This window comes from Nelusetta ayraudi, unplaced genomic scaffold (assembly GCF_046127955.1).
Source record: "Nelusetta ayraudi isolate G7.1 ecotype Tasmania unplaced genomic scaffold, CSIRO-AGI_Nayr_v1 ptg000071l, whole genome shotgun sequence".
NCBI classification, from domain to species: Eukaryota; Metazoa; Chordata; class Actinopteri; order Tetraodontiformes; family Monacanthidae; genus Nelusetta; species Nelusetta ayraudi.
In genome coordinates, this window is record NW_027466121.1 from 504,097 (window position 1) to 522,726 (window position 18,630).

An 18,630-nucleotide genomic window follows, 5' to 3' on the forward strand; every position below is an offset into this window, starting at 1 on the left:
GCCGGTTCCGTTCACCTCTGCCGCGACCCGGCCGCCTCCTCAGTATTCCGCTGCCATCCCAGGTCGCCCATTACAGGAGCCCGTGCGGCCCCGATAGGAAAGAATGGAGACGTGTGTGCAGGGGAGGTAGGCGGGAAGGGGAACTACCTGTGGGCCAATGTCCTCAATTATAAACGGGTGGGGTGGGGGTGCGGATGGGGGGGACGCACGCACGCACCACGTGCACAGGTGATATTAAGCGGTCTGAGGCGTCACTCCGCCAACTAAATTGAACCGTGTTAGAGGTTAATGGATTTAGACCTCGAGGCAAACAGTTGCTCTTTTATTACATGTATTATTAAACGGGCTCATATTACGAAGGGCTGAAATTTCCGACCCGCGGTGAAAGGACCTTTTAACCCGATCATTCATCATTTACAGCTCATATATGCAATTACTGACAACTTAGGCGGATGGCATGACTTGAATTTTCTGTCAAAAACGACTCCGCTTCCGCGCCGCAGACTGAATGCTAAAGGGGTGGAATGGGAAAGTGGTGGCGTTTCCGCATTTTTCCTGATTATTTTTTTGGGGGTCTCTAAGACATTTTGGAGCCGCAGGCGAACGAGCAGCTTCAGATTTGTGTTTTTGCGGGACAAGAAAAAAAAAAAAAAAAAAAAAAAAAAAGAACAGGCCTCTGATATCATGAAACAGAGGGAGTGGGAGAAAAAAAGAGGAGCAACGCAAAACGAACGCTCTTTCATGTCTGGCGAAGGAGGCTACAGTCGCGGAGCGGTGTGAAACAAACAAGGCTGAGCATTTGCTTTCCGCGGCGAGAGATAAGAGCCGGGGGAAAGGAAAAAACTCTGCGGAGGAGACCGTTTCAGAAACGGCAGGCGATAAGACGGCGGATGAACGACGATCCCTCTTAAATTTCCGCAGTCTGTCCGCCTGCCACTCAGCCGTCCCGCTAAATGTGGCCGCCGGAGGAATCGGGACTGGTTGCCGCATCCTCCTCCTTCCCGGGGAGGAGCGTGCACCTAGTGCACGTCAGAACGAGAGGCGAGCCCCAAATTGGATCAGACGTAACGAGAGCACGGCGAGCAAAAAAACCAGCACCTCCGACGAAGATCTGGGTCTCGCTCTGCAGGCGGCGAGGTTAGACATCCGCATCCAATCGCGGCAAACAGCTTCTATTCGTCGGAACCTGCTGTGCTTTCCTTCTTTCCTCCTTTCTAATCTCCACGATCGGACGAGACGGAAGAGCGGGCGATCATCAGTGTACGCAGTGAGGAGTCCTCCTCCTTGGAGCTACTGTATGAGCCATTTTTTCTTTTTAAATTTTTTTCCCGCCCTCTGACTGAGTTGAAGTGCAGCAGCGATCGGCAGGCGGCCGAGCTAAATAAATCAATGTATGCTCTGCACTTTAAGGCTCGTTTGTCACGGCTAACACCGCGGACGTGCTCCGAGGATCCAGAGCCCTGCCGGGAGGCGTGTCCTGAGCTCGTTACCATGCAGCCGGCGGATGCAGCCTCGAGTCCCTGACCCAAATTCTGCACGGCAGATGAAAAATAGAGAGAATCACGGTCAATAACTTGCTCACGTTGAAAGGTGGGTGGAGCGCGGCACGGCCTGTACCTCGGCCTCCAAACGTTATTTAAAGAAGCTGTTAAAACAGTTTTTTTTTTTTTTTTTGGAGGGACCCTGTGTGGGTTGGTCTATGGTGGGAAACGGATTCAGGCCCCATTTGAATCAATTTGGGCGAAGCCCCCGGGGTAATAGAGTCAGTCAATGATGCATCCTCAGCTCGCAGCAGATAACCTCCGGAGGACCGAGGGAGCCGGATGCAGGAGGCAGCTCGTCTTCTTGCGCATCTCGCCCGGATTTTCTTCCCTCTTCCTTTAGTTATTTATCTATTTTCTCACGCGGCGCGGGAAAAACAGCTTCGCCACGTCGGGTGATAAAAATACGAAGTGACACGCAAAAACAAGCACCGCTAAATCTATTTAGGGGATATTGTGAGCATCGGGAGCTGGCGTAGGTTACCGCTAATTAAAAATGAGCGGGGTAAACTGAGAAGATTTGCTCCCGTTCCATGAATTTTTATGCCTTCACAGCCTCCTCGGCGGAGCCGGAGGTGGATGCTGGCTGAAGAAGGAAGAGGAAGATGAAGAAGGAGGAGGAGAAGAAGAAGAAGAAGAAGAAGAAGAAATAAAAAACATTGATCTGCCTTCTGGTGAAATATACCGAGGTGGAAAACTAGCGGGCCGGCATTTTACATGCATTCGCTGCCTCGTTGCAGATTAGCATTGATTGGTTTCTGTGAGGTGAGAGGAGTCGCTAGGATAAATACAACACTGTAATCAACACCGCAGCAGCAGCAGCAGCAGCAGCAGCAGTAGGGGCAGTGCGTTTTGCCGCCGCGGCACATTTCTCATTGTAACCTTGATGAAAAAGTAAAGAATCATCTGGAAATGGCTCGCGAACTAAAAGGCCACGCGCCATAAAGTCAGAGAAAAACCGAGGCAGTGAAAAGATGCCGGAGCAGTTTTTGAGTTTTTGAGCGTTCACGTAGAAACGGTGAGTCGATCAAACAAGCGGGGCTCAATTTTTGTTTGTTTTATTGACTCCCGGCTACCCGGCAAAGTGTCACTACGGCAGACGACGCGAGACGATGCGAGGCGCCGCCAGGCTGCGGCGCAGCGAGAGCGGCGGCCGCTTTCATTTTCTTAGGAGGATTAAAGCAGGCGGCTGTATCCTCGCCTGATAATACCAATCAATTTTCAAAGAGATGAATTCTATTACGGGATGTGGAATCACTCTCGGCTGCGAGGGAGTTTTTTTTTTTTTTTTTTTCTTCCTTTCTTCGTGTTCTGCAGACAGGATTCGCCGGCCAGCGATAAAACACACAAACACTTCGCCACGTTTGCCTTCTTGATTGGGTTTGAATCTACAGCGCAAAGACAATCCGGAGCTCTGGCGCCGCGCTCCTCCTCCGCAGGAGGCGCAGGATGTGGAACACAGTCATTACAAAAGATCCTGCTTATGTATGCAGAACTAATGACGTTCATTTTTTTTTTTTCTCCCCCCCTTTACTGTAGTTTTCTCTCTGCTCCGAACTCCTCTGGCCTATATTTGGGGAGAAAGAAGAAGAGATCTGTGCGTCTCGCAGGCTGCGGCGCCCAACCTAAAGCTATTACATTATACGCTGGGGCTTACAGCAGAGCCTCTTGGTGCGACGCTAACGCTCCCGTCTGGCCTTCACCGACAAATGAGGATCTTGTTGTACCTGGGCAATAAGCCTCCGAATCCACAATGTAAAGGAGGCAGCAAACACATGGGGGAATGAACGGAATGTCGGGGGGAGAAAAAAAAACAAAAAAAAAAACAGGTTTTTGCATGGAATTCCTGCGGCCGGGTGGCTGCCGCGTTCCCACCTGTTCTCCCGGCTCCGCACCTGTCGCTCGGTGACGGCGGCGCACAGCTGAAACAGTAGCTGCAGCCGCGTGGCTAATGTCGTGGAAAGTGTTGGAACTCATTCCAGATGTTCTCGTGAGATTTAGATTGACTTGGGAGCGGGGCAATGGGTAAATGAGGAGATGTCACAGCACCTAGATTGAATTTACCCACTTAGCCAATTTGTCTTGTTCGCATTTCACGGATGGAAAGAATTTCGCACTTGCAAAGTTGAGCGTATGGGAAAAAAAGGTAAAATACTTGAAAAGGAACAAACGTTTGTACTGTCTTCATACTGCTGCTGTGGCGCCTTCCTGGTGGATGCAAGATTGTAAGACACTTTGAAGTTAGCCTGCGAATTTTCTCGCGGCGGCCTCGATCAGTGCCTTCGTCCATCACGGACGGAACCATCCACAGGCCACATCGGCCACAGCCGCGTTTCCATTAGCACGAGAATTGTGCAAAACTTAAATATCACAATAAAAAACTGGTAATGGAAACACCAAAAACGTTGATATCGCTAAAACGTTTTCAGGCTCTCGTGAGGAGGTTTTTCCAGACGTATCGATACAGAGGTAGAAATTTTAGAAATATCGCGATTATTTCGTGAAAATCTGCAATGGAAACACAGCTCGTGAGAGGGAGAGTGGTTGTTTCACATCGGCTGAGTAGCGAGACACGTTCTCCCTGATCTTGGGCTCCTCTATACAGTCCAGACACGTTGTTGTGTTTTTCCTCTTTCGTCTCACATCACCTTATCGAGACATTCCCCCCCCCCCCCGCCCCACCCCCTGTCCACGGGAATTACAGGATGAACAATCTCCGGAGCCACGATCCTCATGGCGAAATTCTCAGCCGTGGCTGAACAATCTTTCCAATCGATCGTTCTTCCTTGCGCCCTGGCAGCGGATGTGGACGGCCAACGTTCTCTCATGAACTGCTGAGCGGGAGACTCCAGGTCTCCGTCGACCTGCTGGGCTCCAAATGAGGAGACGCGTAGTGCCGCAGCTCTACCGCCGCGACGCCTCCACTGCACCCCCCCCCCTGTTTTCCGTGAGCGGAAGGCAGCGTTTGAGAGTCCCAGCTGATCTGCAACGCCAGCTAATGAGCTCGGTGGCGCCGTGCGGCACGACTGGAAAAAATTGAAGCGGCGAGCGAGGGGAGGACGTGCAAATTGGGGCGATCTCCCCCGACGCCGGCCGGGACAAAGGATTCATTGCGGATTTTATTTACCACACAGGTCTGCCAGTATCAAGTCGGGGGGGGTGGGGGGGGGGGGTGGAGGGATGGAGGGGGGCTGACGAGGGCAGGAAGGTGCGCATGGCAATTTGTAAAGAGCTTCGGAAGCGGCGACGCGTCGTATTTCATTTTAGTGCCATAATGCAATTCTAATGTTTGACTAATGATGATTCGGAGGCCATCATTTATAGTTGGTGTAACCCACCGGCCATTGATTAACGGTGCCCCTCGTACCGTGATTACAGGCTGAATGGAATGATGCCCGGCAGTCCGACTCCGTCCAAAAACTAATGCAAAGGCTGTCTGCTCAGCAGCAGCCGGCTGATGGATTTAAGTGCATGCGACAGCCTGGCACTCCACTTGATTTCGTCATCCCTGAGAGCCGCCTGAAACCTCTTCCACCCCCCCCCCCCCGACTCCGCCCCCCGTCCTTGTTTCACACCTGGCAGAGAAAAATAGCTTTCAGCTGCATTTCACAGGGAAGGAGAAAAATGACAGCGCACATTTTTTTTTCCTTTTTTTAAAAATTTTTTTTTTTACTACTATTTGATAAAATGATTCGAGTCCTACTGGTTGCGACTCAACGTTGGGTGCGAGAGGAGCGGAGAGGAATCACTCGGCTGACTTGGAACGAGTTCCTTTTGGAAAGAGAGACATCTCATGTTTGAAATACTCAATTTGCAACTCATTAGAAGAGGAGCCGCATCTAAAATTCAGTTTATTGGACTTGTGAAATCTTTTCGCTGTGTGCAGAAACTGCCGGCGTAATGACATCCGGAGTGGGAAGTGGCGCGTTGATAAGCATGCGAATCTGCTCTTCCTTCCTGCCTTCAGAACCTCTTCCTGCTCTTCCAGCAAACGGCACCGGACGGACACTGCTCAACCCTAGCGATGACGCAAGTCGCTAAACCGCCAGCGTGAACAGAAGTTTGAGGGAAAACGACACAATACGCATGAAAGTGGCCCGTCTTCAAAGAGCGCCGGTTCTGTCGCATACCAGTTAGCTGGGTGGACACTGAATGCCAGTTTGCAAATCTTTTGACATCTTGCTGTGAAACTGTTCCATCTAAAAAAAAAAAAAAAAAAAAAAAAACCAACAAAAAAACCCGGCAGACAAGCACCTACTTACTTACTACCCACCTCATATCCCGCCGCCACCTCGTCTTTGTAGCGGCACCGCAAGGGTACATTTAAAAGCTGCGGCGTCAAATTCACTGATTGAATCGATAGGCTGTGTAATCCGGCACCGCCGCCGACCAAATGGTGGGTAAATCCTGCGTCAATCCCCAAGGCGAGCCCGGGAATTCATGAATGTAAAACACATTTGTTGGTGTTGTTGTTTTTTCTCCCCCCCCCCCTCCATCACTACCCACCCACCCCGTAAGTAACCAAGCTGGGCCTTTGATGCGAACGGAGCTCCTCTGCTTGTAGGACAAGACTGCTGAGCGAACACTTTTCGATATGAATATCACATGAGGCTCTGGCTCGGGGATGCGGCACGGTAATGGCGCAGCCGGGGCGGTTCCGTTCACTTTAGAAGGCGGGGGGGTGGGGGAGGGGGGGGGGGTACCGAGGCGGCTGCGTGGCGTGCGGCGTGGCCTGGGTGCGTTTTTGTTTTCGAGTCACAGGAGGAGGCGGAGGAGGCGGCGGAGGAGGCGGCGGCGGCGGCGGTGGTGGCGGCCAATTTCAAATCTTGAATGGAGCAGATTAAGAGAATCCCAACGCAAACAACCGGCGGGGACTTAACGTCAATCACCCGATCGGGTCGTCGACGGTCGAGCTCACGCACGGCCGCCGCTGCCGCCGCGCCCGTGAGCTCCCCCTGCCCTTTCGAAGCGCCCCAGCGCAGCGGCTCGGGTGACTGTTGGCTGGAGGAGTCGCGCTCCCAATCCCGGGCCGGCGCTGCTCTAATCTGCCGACTCCCTCTCCAGCTCAGACTCTCCTAATCCCACGTAAGAAAGAGGAGCCAGATGGTGGTGAACAACTGCTGGGGGGGCAGAGGGGGGTGAGGTGAGTGGGGGTTGTGGAGTGGGATGGGGGGGGGGTGCAGCCCGAGGATGAGCTCATGCATGCGGGATGCCTGAGGTGCCTGCCGCTGTTTACCTTGTGCTTCGAGTTACTGCTGTAAGCCCGGCGGAGCGAATGGCCGCATGGGTGGTGAGCGCTCTGTCAAGGCTGGCTGACTGTGTGTGTGTGTGTGTGTGTGTGTGTGTGTGTGAGATAGAGCGAGAGAGACACTTTGGTTGCTCCTCCGTGTGTGTGTGTGTGTGTGTGTGTACAGAAGGAGGAGACCCCTGCTGTATCTGATGCACTGCTGCTGCTGCTTCTCGCTGTGTCCTGTTCTACCGTCGGTCCTCCTGTGAGATGTAAAAATCTGGACTCAGCCCCGCGGCGGCGGCAGCGGCGGCGGGCGGGGCCGTCCTGCAGTTCCACAGGACTGGGGAAGCAGCGTCCCTGGAGTGTGGAGCCACAGAGCGCCGCCTCTTTAGCCTTGGTTGGAGCCCAACCACCCAACATCAGGAGCCCGGAGCGAGGAGCCGAGGCCTTTGGGAAACCCTCCGCCCCCTCCACGTGACCAGCTGTCATTAGAGACGATCAAATGGTGGAGGTAAACACAGGGGGAGGGGCGTTCATTAAGTGAACATTACCCGTGTGGAAACTGGCAAATCATGGCGCAGCAGGGGGACGGTGCGCCTCCCGCGGGAAAGTGCGTTCGGCGTTAAAGGGGCGCGGCCGTTTAAGATGCATTTTTTTTCCCCCCTCACCTCCGTCCGAGGAGCCCTGGGCCTGCTTCTCCAAACCTACTCAGCAGCCCAGATATCAGTGGCAGGGCTTCACCGCCACGAAGGGCCAAACCGCCGCACACTGAGGAAGTCGGCCACATCGCCGGCTTGGGAAATAACCCCCCCCCCAGAGGATGGAGCCCCCACCCCGCCCCCCACCTCTGACCCCCGGGGCTGCAGGTCTGACGGCAGACCCAGGATCAGCCAAGCGGGCCGGGCGCTGACATCAAGCCAACTAATGGGGGGGGGGGGGGGGGTCTTTCCAGTAATACGCAGCTTAATGGGGCTGCGAGGGCTCGCTTTCAATTCCTCTGCGTGGCCCCGTTGGCCTCGATTAATTATCGGTTCGTTTAGAGGATGCTGTGAAAATAATAATGACAAAAAAAAAAAAAAAAGACTGATGAAGATGAAGACATATTTCCGCCTCTTTGTCTTTTTTATTCTTACGTTACATTCACGAAAAAAGGGCCCGAGGCCGAATGAGCGAACGCTGTCTCTGCACGAGTCCGCTCTGGCGCATCAGCGTCCGCGCCGTCGACCAGCATCCAACTCGGCTTCCTTTATGACCTTTCCAGCAACCACAAGCATTTACATGAAGGCTTCGCGCTGCCCCCGCGGGCTGCCAGGGGCCACTGCGGGCTGAATAATGATACGGACGATGATGTGGAGGATATTTTTATTTATTTTTTTTGTCGCCCGGGAAGCGGCGCACTTGATGTTGGTGGTGGTGGTTCTATACAGGCATTGCAGAGGGATGGCACTCACAGGCGTACGTGTGCGCGTTTCCAATGCCCCCCCCCCCCCAGGTCCACAGCTGGCCTCGGGTCCCTTAATGCCCGCTCTGTTGCCCCAGTTAGCCAGGGGCGCTGGGTCGGTGTCGGGGATGTTTTTACGCTTCACGCTTGGCCGCACCCACACAAAAGACTCGGCCTGGCAACCCGTTAAGCCCCCCCCTCCCACCCCCCATTTCTTTAATCCTCTCTGTTTACGTTCAAACGGTGGCCCACGTTGCACCGATGCCCAGGATGCTCCGGCTCCTCCCCGGGGCGCTCAGGTATTAAGCGGAGGCAGCTGGGACTGAGATGGAAGTGTGAGTGAATTGAGAGCAACACCAAGACCCCCACCCCCACGTCCCCCAACCGACCCACCAACACACACACACACACACACACACACACACACTGGCTTGTTAATGGTGTAATTACAAACGCTGATCCGTTGGAATCACAGACTCTTCCCGGTGACCTGGCGTAATGCGCGCTTAACACATTTCATCCCCGGAGTGGGACCAAATAATGAAGAGCATGAATCACATCGGCTCCATCGGCGGCAGACAAACTCATTTCAAGTCGGCTCCTCTCTCCGCTGCGTGCGTCCGACTGTGTCTCACACGCACGCACGCACACACACACACGCACACCCTGCTCGCTTGCCCACGCCAGGACTCCGACCCCCCGACTCCTCGTCGTAAGTGGCCTAGCTTTTAAAAAAAACGGGCGACCCTGCTGAACCCACCCACCCTCGCTACCCGCCCCCCCCCCCCCGCTCCCCCTCTCTCCAACCCCCCGGTGGTCTCACCGCACAGTCCTGCTCGACTTTGTCATGACAATCCAGGAATAGCGCACACACGCACGCACGCACACGCAGCGAGCGAGCGCACGGCGCGCACAAAAAAAAACCAAAAAAAAAACCTGATGTAACAATTGGAAACACATGATTGCGCTGACGAGCGTCACTTTGACGTTGCGCAGCCCCTGATTAACTTTTAAAACGAACCCCCCCCCCCAAGCTGCCTCCTGCTGCTTATCACCGAGCCGAGCGCGTGCGTAATGACGAGCGCCAATATCGCCGGGGAGCCGTATCGCTGCGGCGCCCGCCTCCCCCCGATTAAAAATCGCTGGGTCTGATGAGATCGGCGCTCAAGGGGAGAGAGGGAAGGGGTGTGAAGAAAAGCAGAGAGAAAATGATGAGCCACTTACCCAGAAGATGAGGTTGAAGACGAACATCATGTACTTCAGGCAGCAGAGGCAGCCCCGTGCCATGTTGCACTTCTTGAATTCTAGGAGGAACACAAAGGATAGGTCCAGGTAAAAGACCACGTACTTGCTGCCCTTGGGCGAGCTGTACTTGCTCTTGTCCCCCGCTGCTGCGTCGGCCGCCGCTCCGGCCGCCTGCTGCTGCTGCTGCTGCTGCTGCCCCCCCTGCTGCTGCGCCTGCTGCGCGCCCTTGCGCGGCCCCGTGGAGCCGTAGAAGGCGCCGGCGGTGAAGCCGCGGCCGCCGAACGGGCGGCCAGACGTGGAGGCCTGGGCAAAGTCCGAGTCGCGGCTGTCGACGGAGGGGCTGCGGTGGATGGCTGACTCCTCACTGCTGGACTTCTCCATACTCTGCTGCTGCTGCCGGTGGTGATGGTGAGGGGCTCTCGGACGCGCAGTCGACCATAGTCTCAGAGGTGACGGGTGGTGGGGGGGCAAGGCAAGTCTCTCTCACTCTCTCGCTCTCTCTCTCTCTCTGGGGACCCACAGCCAGCAGTGAGCTGAGACCTCGCTTGGAAACCCGAGTCCGACCTCCTCAGATCCGAGGTGAGGAGGAAGAGGAGGAGGAGCGGTGCTCCTCGCTGGGTGCCTCCGCTCGCTGTCCGGCTCCGCTAGTCCTGAAGTGACGGCGCAGGAGGCTCCTGGTCCAGAGCATTACACTCCCACCCCAGCTCGTCCTGAAGCTGCTCGCTGCTGCTGCTGCTGCTGCAACCAGGAACTTCTCCTCTGCTGCTGCTCCTCCTGCTGAGCCGACAACTTTTCCCCTCGGCCAGGCTGCTCCCCCTCTCCCTCGGCCGTGCTCCCTCGGCGCCCTCCGCTCGCCAAATGAGCTCTGGCTCCGCTCGCCCTTTCCTTCTCTCTCTCTCTCTTTCTCTCTCTCCGGTGCGCGCTCAAGCCTCTCGCTCGCCCCTGCGCTGCACCGCACTGCACTGCACTGCACTGCACTGGCTGCGCTCCGGCTCTCTCTCCCTCCCGATGGCAGCTCTCCCGCTGATGTGCTATTATCGGAAGACGCAACTCACAGGCATTCCCCCCTCTGCCCTCGTCCCCCAACTCTCTCTCTCTCTCTCTCTCTCTCCCTCTCTCTCTCTCTCCCTCTCTTGCTCTCTCTCTCTCGGCCCCTCCCCCCTGAGCAAGACAGCCAATGCAAGCGGCACCCAGACCTGAGCTCCTCCTCCTCCTCCTCCTCCTCCTACTCCTCCACCTCCTCCTCTTCTATCCCCCCGCTGTGTCTCTGATAAGCCCATCACCGCGTTGTTTGCAGGCGGCTATAGATGTTCGTCATTTCTCGCTTTTGGCGCCGTCACGGCAGTCGCGAGGCCAAAGATGCGTTTAGGAATATCAAACGAGACAAAAAACAAAAAACAAAAAAAACAAAAAAAAAAAAACTGAGGTGTCAACACAGCTGCAGACGGCCGAGCGGCAGGCGCTTATGCATGCAAAGAGCTCTCTCTCTCTCCCTCTCTCTCCCTGTCAGCCACCGGTGATAAGGCGGAGGAGACGCCTTTGGTTCTCACACACATGCCCGCAGCAGCAGCAGCAGCAGCGGCAGCAGCAGCAGCTTTAATTTGTACTCTGTGATTATTGTACTTATCAGCAGTGCCGTAAATAACTGGAGCTACTGCACGTTCACGTTTTTTTGAATGAATGTGTAAACATGACGACTGGCAGCCCGGCAATTGGAAGCATCACTTTGATGGCCACGTTCCCCGAGAGGGGAGGAAACAAACTGGGTATGTCAAGCGGTTGGGAATCAAAGGAGTCGCTGCACTGATCAACGCCTCCTGACTCAGTAGGAACGTTGTTACGCCACCACTACCCTCCCACCCAACATACACACACACACACACACACCCACACAGACAAATATCAAACCAGAAAAAGAAAGAAAAAAAAACAAAACTGAACGCTACTGAAACTGCCAGCGTCAATTCTCTTCAGGAGCGCCGTGATAAGACCACCTCTCCGCTTCTTCACCGTGGCTGCGCTGCAGGGCAGGGGGTCAGGTTCCGGGCAGATGGGGGGGAGAGTTTCGACAGAACGGACTTAAAGGTAAATCCACTAAGACGTCATCCGAGCATACAAGCAAATCCAATCCTCCAGAGTTTCGCCGTCGGAGTGGGGAGGGGCGGCAGGAGGGGTGGGGGTGGGAGAGCGGCGCAGTGGCTTCTTTTATTGTGGCCATAATGCAGAAACTCAAGGCAGGTCGACTTTACAACCTGTTGGTAACGGCGTGCCGTAATGCCGAGTGTGGCCAATGGCTGTCCTGCCTCTAACCTCCTCCCCACGGGGGGGGGGGGGGGGGGGGTATTTTACATGTGCCGCGCTTTGACATCATGTTAAATGTTAAATGATGCCGACAGCTTCACAAGAACACAGCAAAAAAAAAAACTCAGTGCTTTGACTTTTTTCTTTCGAGTAGAACGATTAGAAAGTGTTATTATTTGGCATATTAGTGAAGAAAATCTGAATCTGTGTGTTTGTGATCCGTCTCGCTGAAAGGCTTTAAGTTTAAATATTATGTTTTTGTGTTTTTGCCTCTAAATCAGAAAAAAGCTTTGAATGAAACGTGAAATTATGAAACATTTGAATTGATTTATTACCACCGCAAAATCTCCCAGTCAAAACACACTCAGAGGTGTTGTGATGCAACCATGATCAGACCGAGGGAGAGATTTGTTAGTCACGCTGAGAGGAGCTCGGCTAAGGCAGGGTAAGCCAAATAATACTAACAACAGAGGTGATTAAAACCATCAGCAGGAGTTGAAGTAGATTGAAAATTTTCAGCTTTGAACAGTCACACTTTGAGAAACCGACTCTGCAAACACGACAAACCGCTTATCACTCGTTAGCTTGTGTCCCCTTCAGGTACTTCTCCTGTGTCCAAATTTTCCGTTTGCACTTTTTCAGAGACTAATAAAACGTGAGGTTGACCACACTTTTTGTAATGGATTGCACTTGCAAAGCTTTCACTCCGAGACGACAGAATGTCCACTGTTTGCCCAGACTGAAGGCCAAAAATAAAGCTTTGATCTGGCAGAGAGGTTCTCCTGGAGCATAATTCACTCCAGCGTTCTCTCACGGCCAATCACGTCTTTAGCCACGTGCTTCTGAGGCAGAGAAAACAACTTCAAAGGGGGCGGATCCATCAAAAAATTTCAGCTGCGGAACGAGGCAGGAAAAAAAGAAAGAGTTGTTCACAAAATAAAAACCAAACGCGCAAACCACACAGGAAGACAAACAAAACACTGATGCTGTGCCCGTCGGACACTGGGAGCTTTGTGTGGGGCGAGGGTTTGAGGCTTTAATTCAAAACTCGATGCAATCTGCGTCAGCGCCTCTTTCCCAGAGAGCCGCGCGCATTTATCAGAGATCAGTGGGGCTCTGTGTGCGCATTTCACTGATTTCTGAAGCCGCCCGGAGGACACAGCTCATTCCCTGCAGGGACCCAAACAAGATCCATCGAATCAGAGCGGCGGCGGCGCTCAGCACGCCCGCCTGCGTTGGTTCTGAGAGGTGAGGCGAGAGAGAAATATATATATATAAAAAGAGCCGGAGAGAAGCGGACACAGGTGAGGTGACGACGGAGGCTGCTGTTTTGAGAGAACATTTAGAAAATAAACCCCCAGAAACCCCCAAAAAACGAAATAGATAAACACACGGAGCGCTCCTGACTTCTCTGTGATGTTGAGTCAATCTGGCAGCTGTCGCAATGTAAAGCTAAATAAAGCGTCGCTTCTCGGAGTCACGCCATGTTCCGCGTCTACGCGGCGCTCTGCTCGCGCTCAGAACTGGCCCAAGGACTCTGAATGTTCTTTTTCATGAGCGCTTGAAAAAAAAAAAAAAGAAGAAGCCGGCGTGGACTTATTTAGCAGCAGGAGGCGTCGTGCCTCCTTTGATGGAGAGCAGTGCGACTTTTCGTCGCTGCTCAGCCGAACGAGAGTACGCAGCTCTTGGTGGTGTTTCAATTTTTTTTAAATTTTGGTGCTATCTTGCTACTCACAGCAGTAGTTGTCCGATGAAATAGCTAAAACTAGGATTGTATAGCGGTAACTCTATTTAGATGTTAAAGTATAGCCTAACGTTACCAGCGTTGAAAAAGAAATCGTAATACCGGCTGTCTTGCATGAGGAGGACTTGAACTGAGGCAAACTCAATATTTGGAAAGGTGTATTTCCGGTAAATACATAATCTGACAGAGAACTGGGCCAGTTTGTTGTCAAGGACGTCATTTTTGATGCACAAAGGCCACTGTAGTTCACCGGCAGGCTTGGGAGAGGGACGGTGAGCCAGTGAGCAATGCAATCTAAAAATCTGAACTCTTGTTGATGAAGGTTACTCTCTGAATGTTACATAAACGATTCTTATTTTTATTTTATTTTTCTCCCTGTCCTGTCAGCGGGAGATAAAATTTGCAGTTTCTCTCACCCCGGGAGTCTCGTAGTCTGCTGGCGCTGCAGTCTTATCCGGGCTGCATTATGCATCAGGGATACCAGGCGAGTGCGTCTGCACAGACCAAACAGGGAGGGCCGCAACTTGATGAATGCACTTAGCTGCTTGAGTTTTTACGACTTGTGTATTTTGTTGCGGGGGGAGTCCAATAAACAAATATCAGTGCCGTAGCAAAAGCAGTACCGCTGTTTTCTCCAGAGCACTTTTGTTGGCTTGAAATATCACTGCGAGCTCACGGCACCTACCGTGCATACAATATTAAGCGCCTGCCAAGGGTTAGTGACTTTGCAATGCTTCTTTACTTTTTCATTAACTGAGTGACAAAAGCGATGAAAAATGCATTTCAAAACAGGTTGCGGTGGCAATCATGGTTTAATTAAAGCACTGCATGTTTTTACGGACACAAGAGTGTTCGCCGGGGTCACGTCTTCATTGCAAATTAAAGGCCCTGATGAGAGTCTTCATTGGTGTCACATGCATTAAAAGGCTGAGTCATACTTTAAAAGACATGAATAACGATGCAGCACAGGTTCCCTTCAGGAAGTCGACTTTTGACTAACAATAAGAAAGCCCCGGTGACTGAGCGTCACTTTCATTAATCATGTGCACCATACCAACTCAAAATGCGGTCTTAAATGCAATCAACTTTTGATTGGTGAACAAGGGCCTGCAGAGAGTCCTTTTCTATTACAAGCCTCATCAGTCAACATCTTGTTTGCAGTCGGCAGCATTCATCAGCCAACAATTACATTTCTTTATGAGCCACATTTACAAGACGTTTGGCGACAGCTGATGAAGCAAGTGCACGAGAAAGAAAAAGCTTAATTTGTGTTTCTGAATGCATTAGCATTGTAATGTATTGTAATGCAGCGTGAATGTGTTTTTTTTTTTTTTTTTGTGCTTCGACTTTCACAGCTAATTTAATGCGTTGTCTCTCCACTCAATCAAGGGCCAGTTTTGTATTATTAAAAAACAAAAACAAAACAATAGCTACATAAAGTTGGATATCCTCCCACTTTTTATGAAGCTCATCTGTGTTTTGCTGAGATTTTGGGCGGTTTGTTCTGAAGCAGCATATTTTCACTGATTGAAACCAAACCACGTCAGGAGGATTTAAACGTCCCATTTAGAATGAATAAAATCCATTTTACCAGCAGGAATCTGAGTCTCCAGTCTGTCTGTGAACTTCCCAGGAGTAAGAAGAGATCATGCTTCACTTTATGTGCCTGGCTAGGGATTATCGTAAATGTCAAAAGGAAAAAAAAATAGCAAAAAAAAATCAGCCTTTATCGATGTCACGTAGGGCACTGATACCGTGTTGCCAAGGTATTGACGACAATTCCAGCAAAGTTTTAGCAGGATGCCAAAAACTGACTGTTTCTGCAGCTGGCTGCAAACACACGGCTGTTTTCCGGAGATGCAACAAGTCAGCCTGCTCCACTGAAGTCTAAAAACAACCATCTGTAAATAGGCACACTGTGGGAAGTTCAAGGTATCGCAAGCTAATAAAATTCACACTGCTGAGGGAGAGAAGTGACACATTGTTGTTTCCTGTTTTCTGGATGGGCACCAACAAGACAAGGGAACCAGCTTCCTGAAAGGCAATCGAGCAGCGGATCCTAATTTCCTCAACATTAAACACACTGAAAAATCTCTGTGCCGCCTTCCCCCCCCCCCCCCCCCCAAGTCATAAAACCTCCAATCCCAAAAAAACAACAGCCTTTCAGTAGCAACACTATTAAGTTTGTTTGCTTACAGTTTTCCACAAAGCACACAAGATTGGACTGCCCTGTGCGGCTGCAAGGTACAAGGAAAAATCGGTCTAATGATCCTAATGGGGCCTCTTTAATGAAGGACTGGGATTTTATTGACTGATTATGCCTGTTCGCCGCCGTTAAACTAGGAGCCGCTGGTGGAATTCGAGGCCTCCATCAATACCAATTTAACAGAGGAAAAACATTTAATTTTTTTAAGAAAGAGCAGCTGCTCCAGTGACTCTGTGCTTTTTTCGGATGAGCTGAAGCGCACCGGCAGCGAAGTCACCTCTGTTCGAACTGAAGAGCGGAGCCGGGTGAAGAATGGCAGAGCAGTTGGTAGGAGAGTCTGAATCAGAGAGACTGTCTTTGCATTTCTAAGCCTCTCCATCTTGTGTGTGTGTGTGTGTGTGTGTGTGTGTGTGTGTGTGTGTGTGAGTGAAGGCGTGCGTGTTTGTTTTGGGTGCACTTGTTTGGGTCATGTCGGCCTTTGGTGGGTTCTTCAAAAGTTTGTTTTGATAGATTTTGCCTTTTGAAGCCTTTCGATTCGCCAGTATTTTTTTTTTTTTTTAATGAAATCTCAGACGATTAAAAATGTCCCAGTCTGGCGGCAGATGTGTCACGACTTAAGACTCTGGCTATGCGCGATAAGGTTCTGTCAAAAGTAATTAGTCCGTTGCACAGAATAAAATCTATAGATTCATGTTTTGGGAAATTATTAAATTTAGCCCTGCTGGAAAAAATATATATTTAGAAAAAAAAAAAACTTTTCGAAAAAATGTAATGAACAAAACTGTTTTTGTTTTTTTTTTTACATTAATGGATTTGTTCAAAAAAAAAAAAAAAAAAGTTTAAAGTGAGAGTTAATTTTGAACTGAATCGTGTCGGACAATACAGAAAACATCAAAACATTGACGACAATGCTGGTTGTTTGGGGAGAGTGGGAGTGTTCTGTCAATTCAAATGTACGCGAGCGACTTTCTTTCTGCCTGACGTGCTTCTCCAAAGCCTCGGCTGACAGCTCCTGGAGGAGTAAAATTTGAATTCGCCAGTTTTCATGAAACAAAAAAAAAAAAAAGAAGAAGAAAAAGGGACGGAATCGCGTTTGTCACGCACAAAAACGTGTCTGTTTTTTTTTTTTTTCCTTCCTCCCCCTCTTTTGATGTCCTCTCAAATCCACAGTCCCCCGACTGTCCGCCTGAGCGATCCACTTTCTGGAATTCAATCACAGCAATCACATCCGCAGTCACGAGGCTGCGAGATGCATGACGCTCGCCCAAAAATAAAACACCAGGCCGCATTAAAATTCCAATTGGAGGAAACTTGGTTATTCTTTTTAAATGCCATCGTTTGGAGTTTCACTGTGGGAAAAAAAAATAGAATGCCCCCTGCTGCGATTCCCCCGTAAGGGGACGCTCCCCTTCCTCGCCGAGATAAAAGAGAACCTCTCCGCCGATAATTACCCGCTAATTTATCTGTGCTCATATTACACAAGGAATTAGTGCCGCATAGCACAGGCCCGGCCCATCTGAGAAGCGTATCTCCCGCGCGCGCAGACACAAACAGCGCTGGACGACGCGGCGCATGAGGCCCGGCGCGAATGCGAAGATCAAGGACTGAGCATAAGGAGAGGATTAAGACAACAAAGGGTTTCATCCCACGCAGGATGGCACCAACAGTAGTAGCCGCTCAGATCCTCTGAGCGCCGGACCCAGTGTGCTCCCCTTGGATGCAAACAGACACTGCTGACAACGGGACATGGACCACATACCACGACCCGCCTTTGGAGTAAAAGGGCAAATTAGCCAAACATTTTTTTTTTTTTTTGTTTTATTGCAAAACAAACCAAATGTGTTGTGTTTTTTCCCCCCCTTTCCACTGCCCCACCTCCAGTGTTGGCGAGTAATCTATTACTAAGTAATCCACAACTGTAATTAAACTACTTTATGAGTAATGGGATAATGTAATGGGACTACTGTGGCAAAACTGGTAATCGCATCATAACTACTTTATCAAGTAACAATTTTGTTACTTTTCAGAACTCTTCCTATTATTTTAACAACATGGGCTGTGCAAAAGGCACCATCGCTGCACATAAGTTTGCTCTGTGAAAAGTGCCAGAGAGCAAACATTCACTCATGTTAAGAGGACAGAGGCAATATTTGGAATTGCAAAATTTGCACTTTGAAAAAGTTCATTCCAAAGCACTGAGCAACTGTTACTTTATCCTCTATAACTAAAGTAATCAGTAATTAATAATTGATTACTTATGAAACAAAGTAGCTGAAGATGTAATTAGATTACTCTATTAAAGAGTAATCAGTATTACCTTTATGGAGTACTCCCAACAACACTGCCCACCTCCCTCGTCCTCACGAGGTCACATACGTTGACTCCACAGTTAGATGGGAAGTGTTTTGGAACTGTCAGAGAAGTGGTGTTGGGACGTGGCAGCGAATCATAATTGCCAGCCAAGTCTTCCCCGGTCAAATTAAGACACGGTGCCGCGCCTGCGTTGATATTTGTGATTCATCCGTCTTCAACTGCCCTTCAACGACGCTCCGGTCCGTGCGGTCGGACGTGAGGCCCGGCAGACAGCGGTGCCATTTTCAGGAGCACCCGAGGGATTTTCATCCAAAAGTCAATAAGGGTGTCTGGGAAGGGTGTTAATTAGGAATTTATGATGTCAGCTTTATCTGAAAAGCCCCAAGATGGAGTTTGAGAAGAGCGGAGCGGCGTTTCGCTCAGTCGCAGTCAGATCACCTGTCACACGACGGACACAGCACTGGGATAAGACTGACTGACTTATTGGTCGAGTCAAGATGGAGAAGAGAAAGAACCAGGACTCACTACTGCCACCGCTCTCTCCAAAGGTTCTGCTGACATTTTCAAGTCCACATTATTGTTCTGGAGTGACAAACAATGTCACCAGAG

General features: G+C 50.9%; 1 protein-coding gene across 3 annotated transcripts in view; it reads right to left on the minus strand.

Annotated features, from left to right (window-relative positions):
- tspan9a (tetraspanin 9a) overlaps window positions 1-18,630 on the minus strand; it is a 171,547-nt gene that overhangs the window by 62,706 nt on the left and 90,211 nt on the right. For 2 of the 3 annotated variants that reach the window (XM_076042713.1, XM_076042715.1), the window contains one exon: window positions 9,437-9,516. In XM_076042713.1, coding sequence (XP_075898828.1) covers window positions 9,437-9,499 — 63 coding nt within the window. In that variant the 5' untranslated portion in view covers window positions 9,500-9,516. Of the gene's footprint in view, window positions 1-9,436; window positions 10,522-18,630 lie in introns of those variants that run through there. The other variant, XM_076042712.1, reaches the window with a different exon arrangement.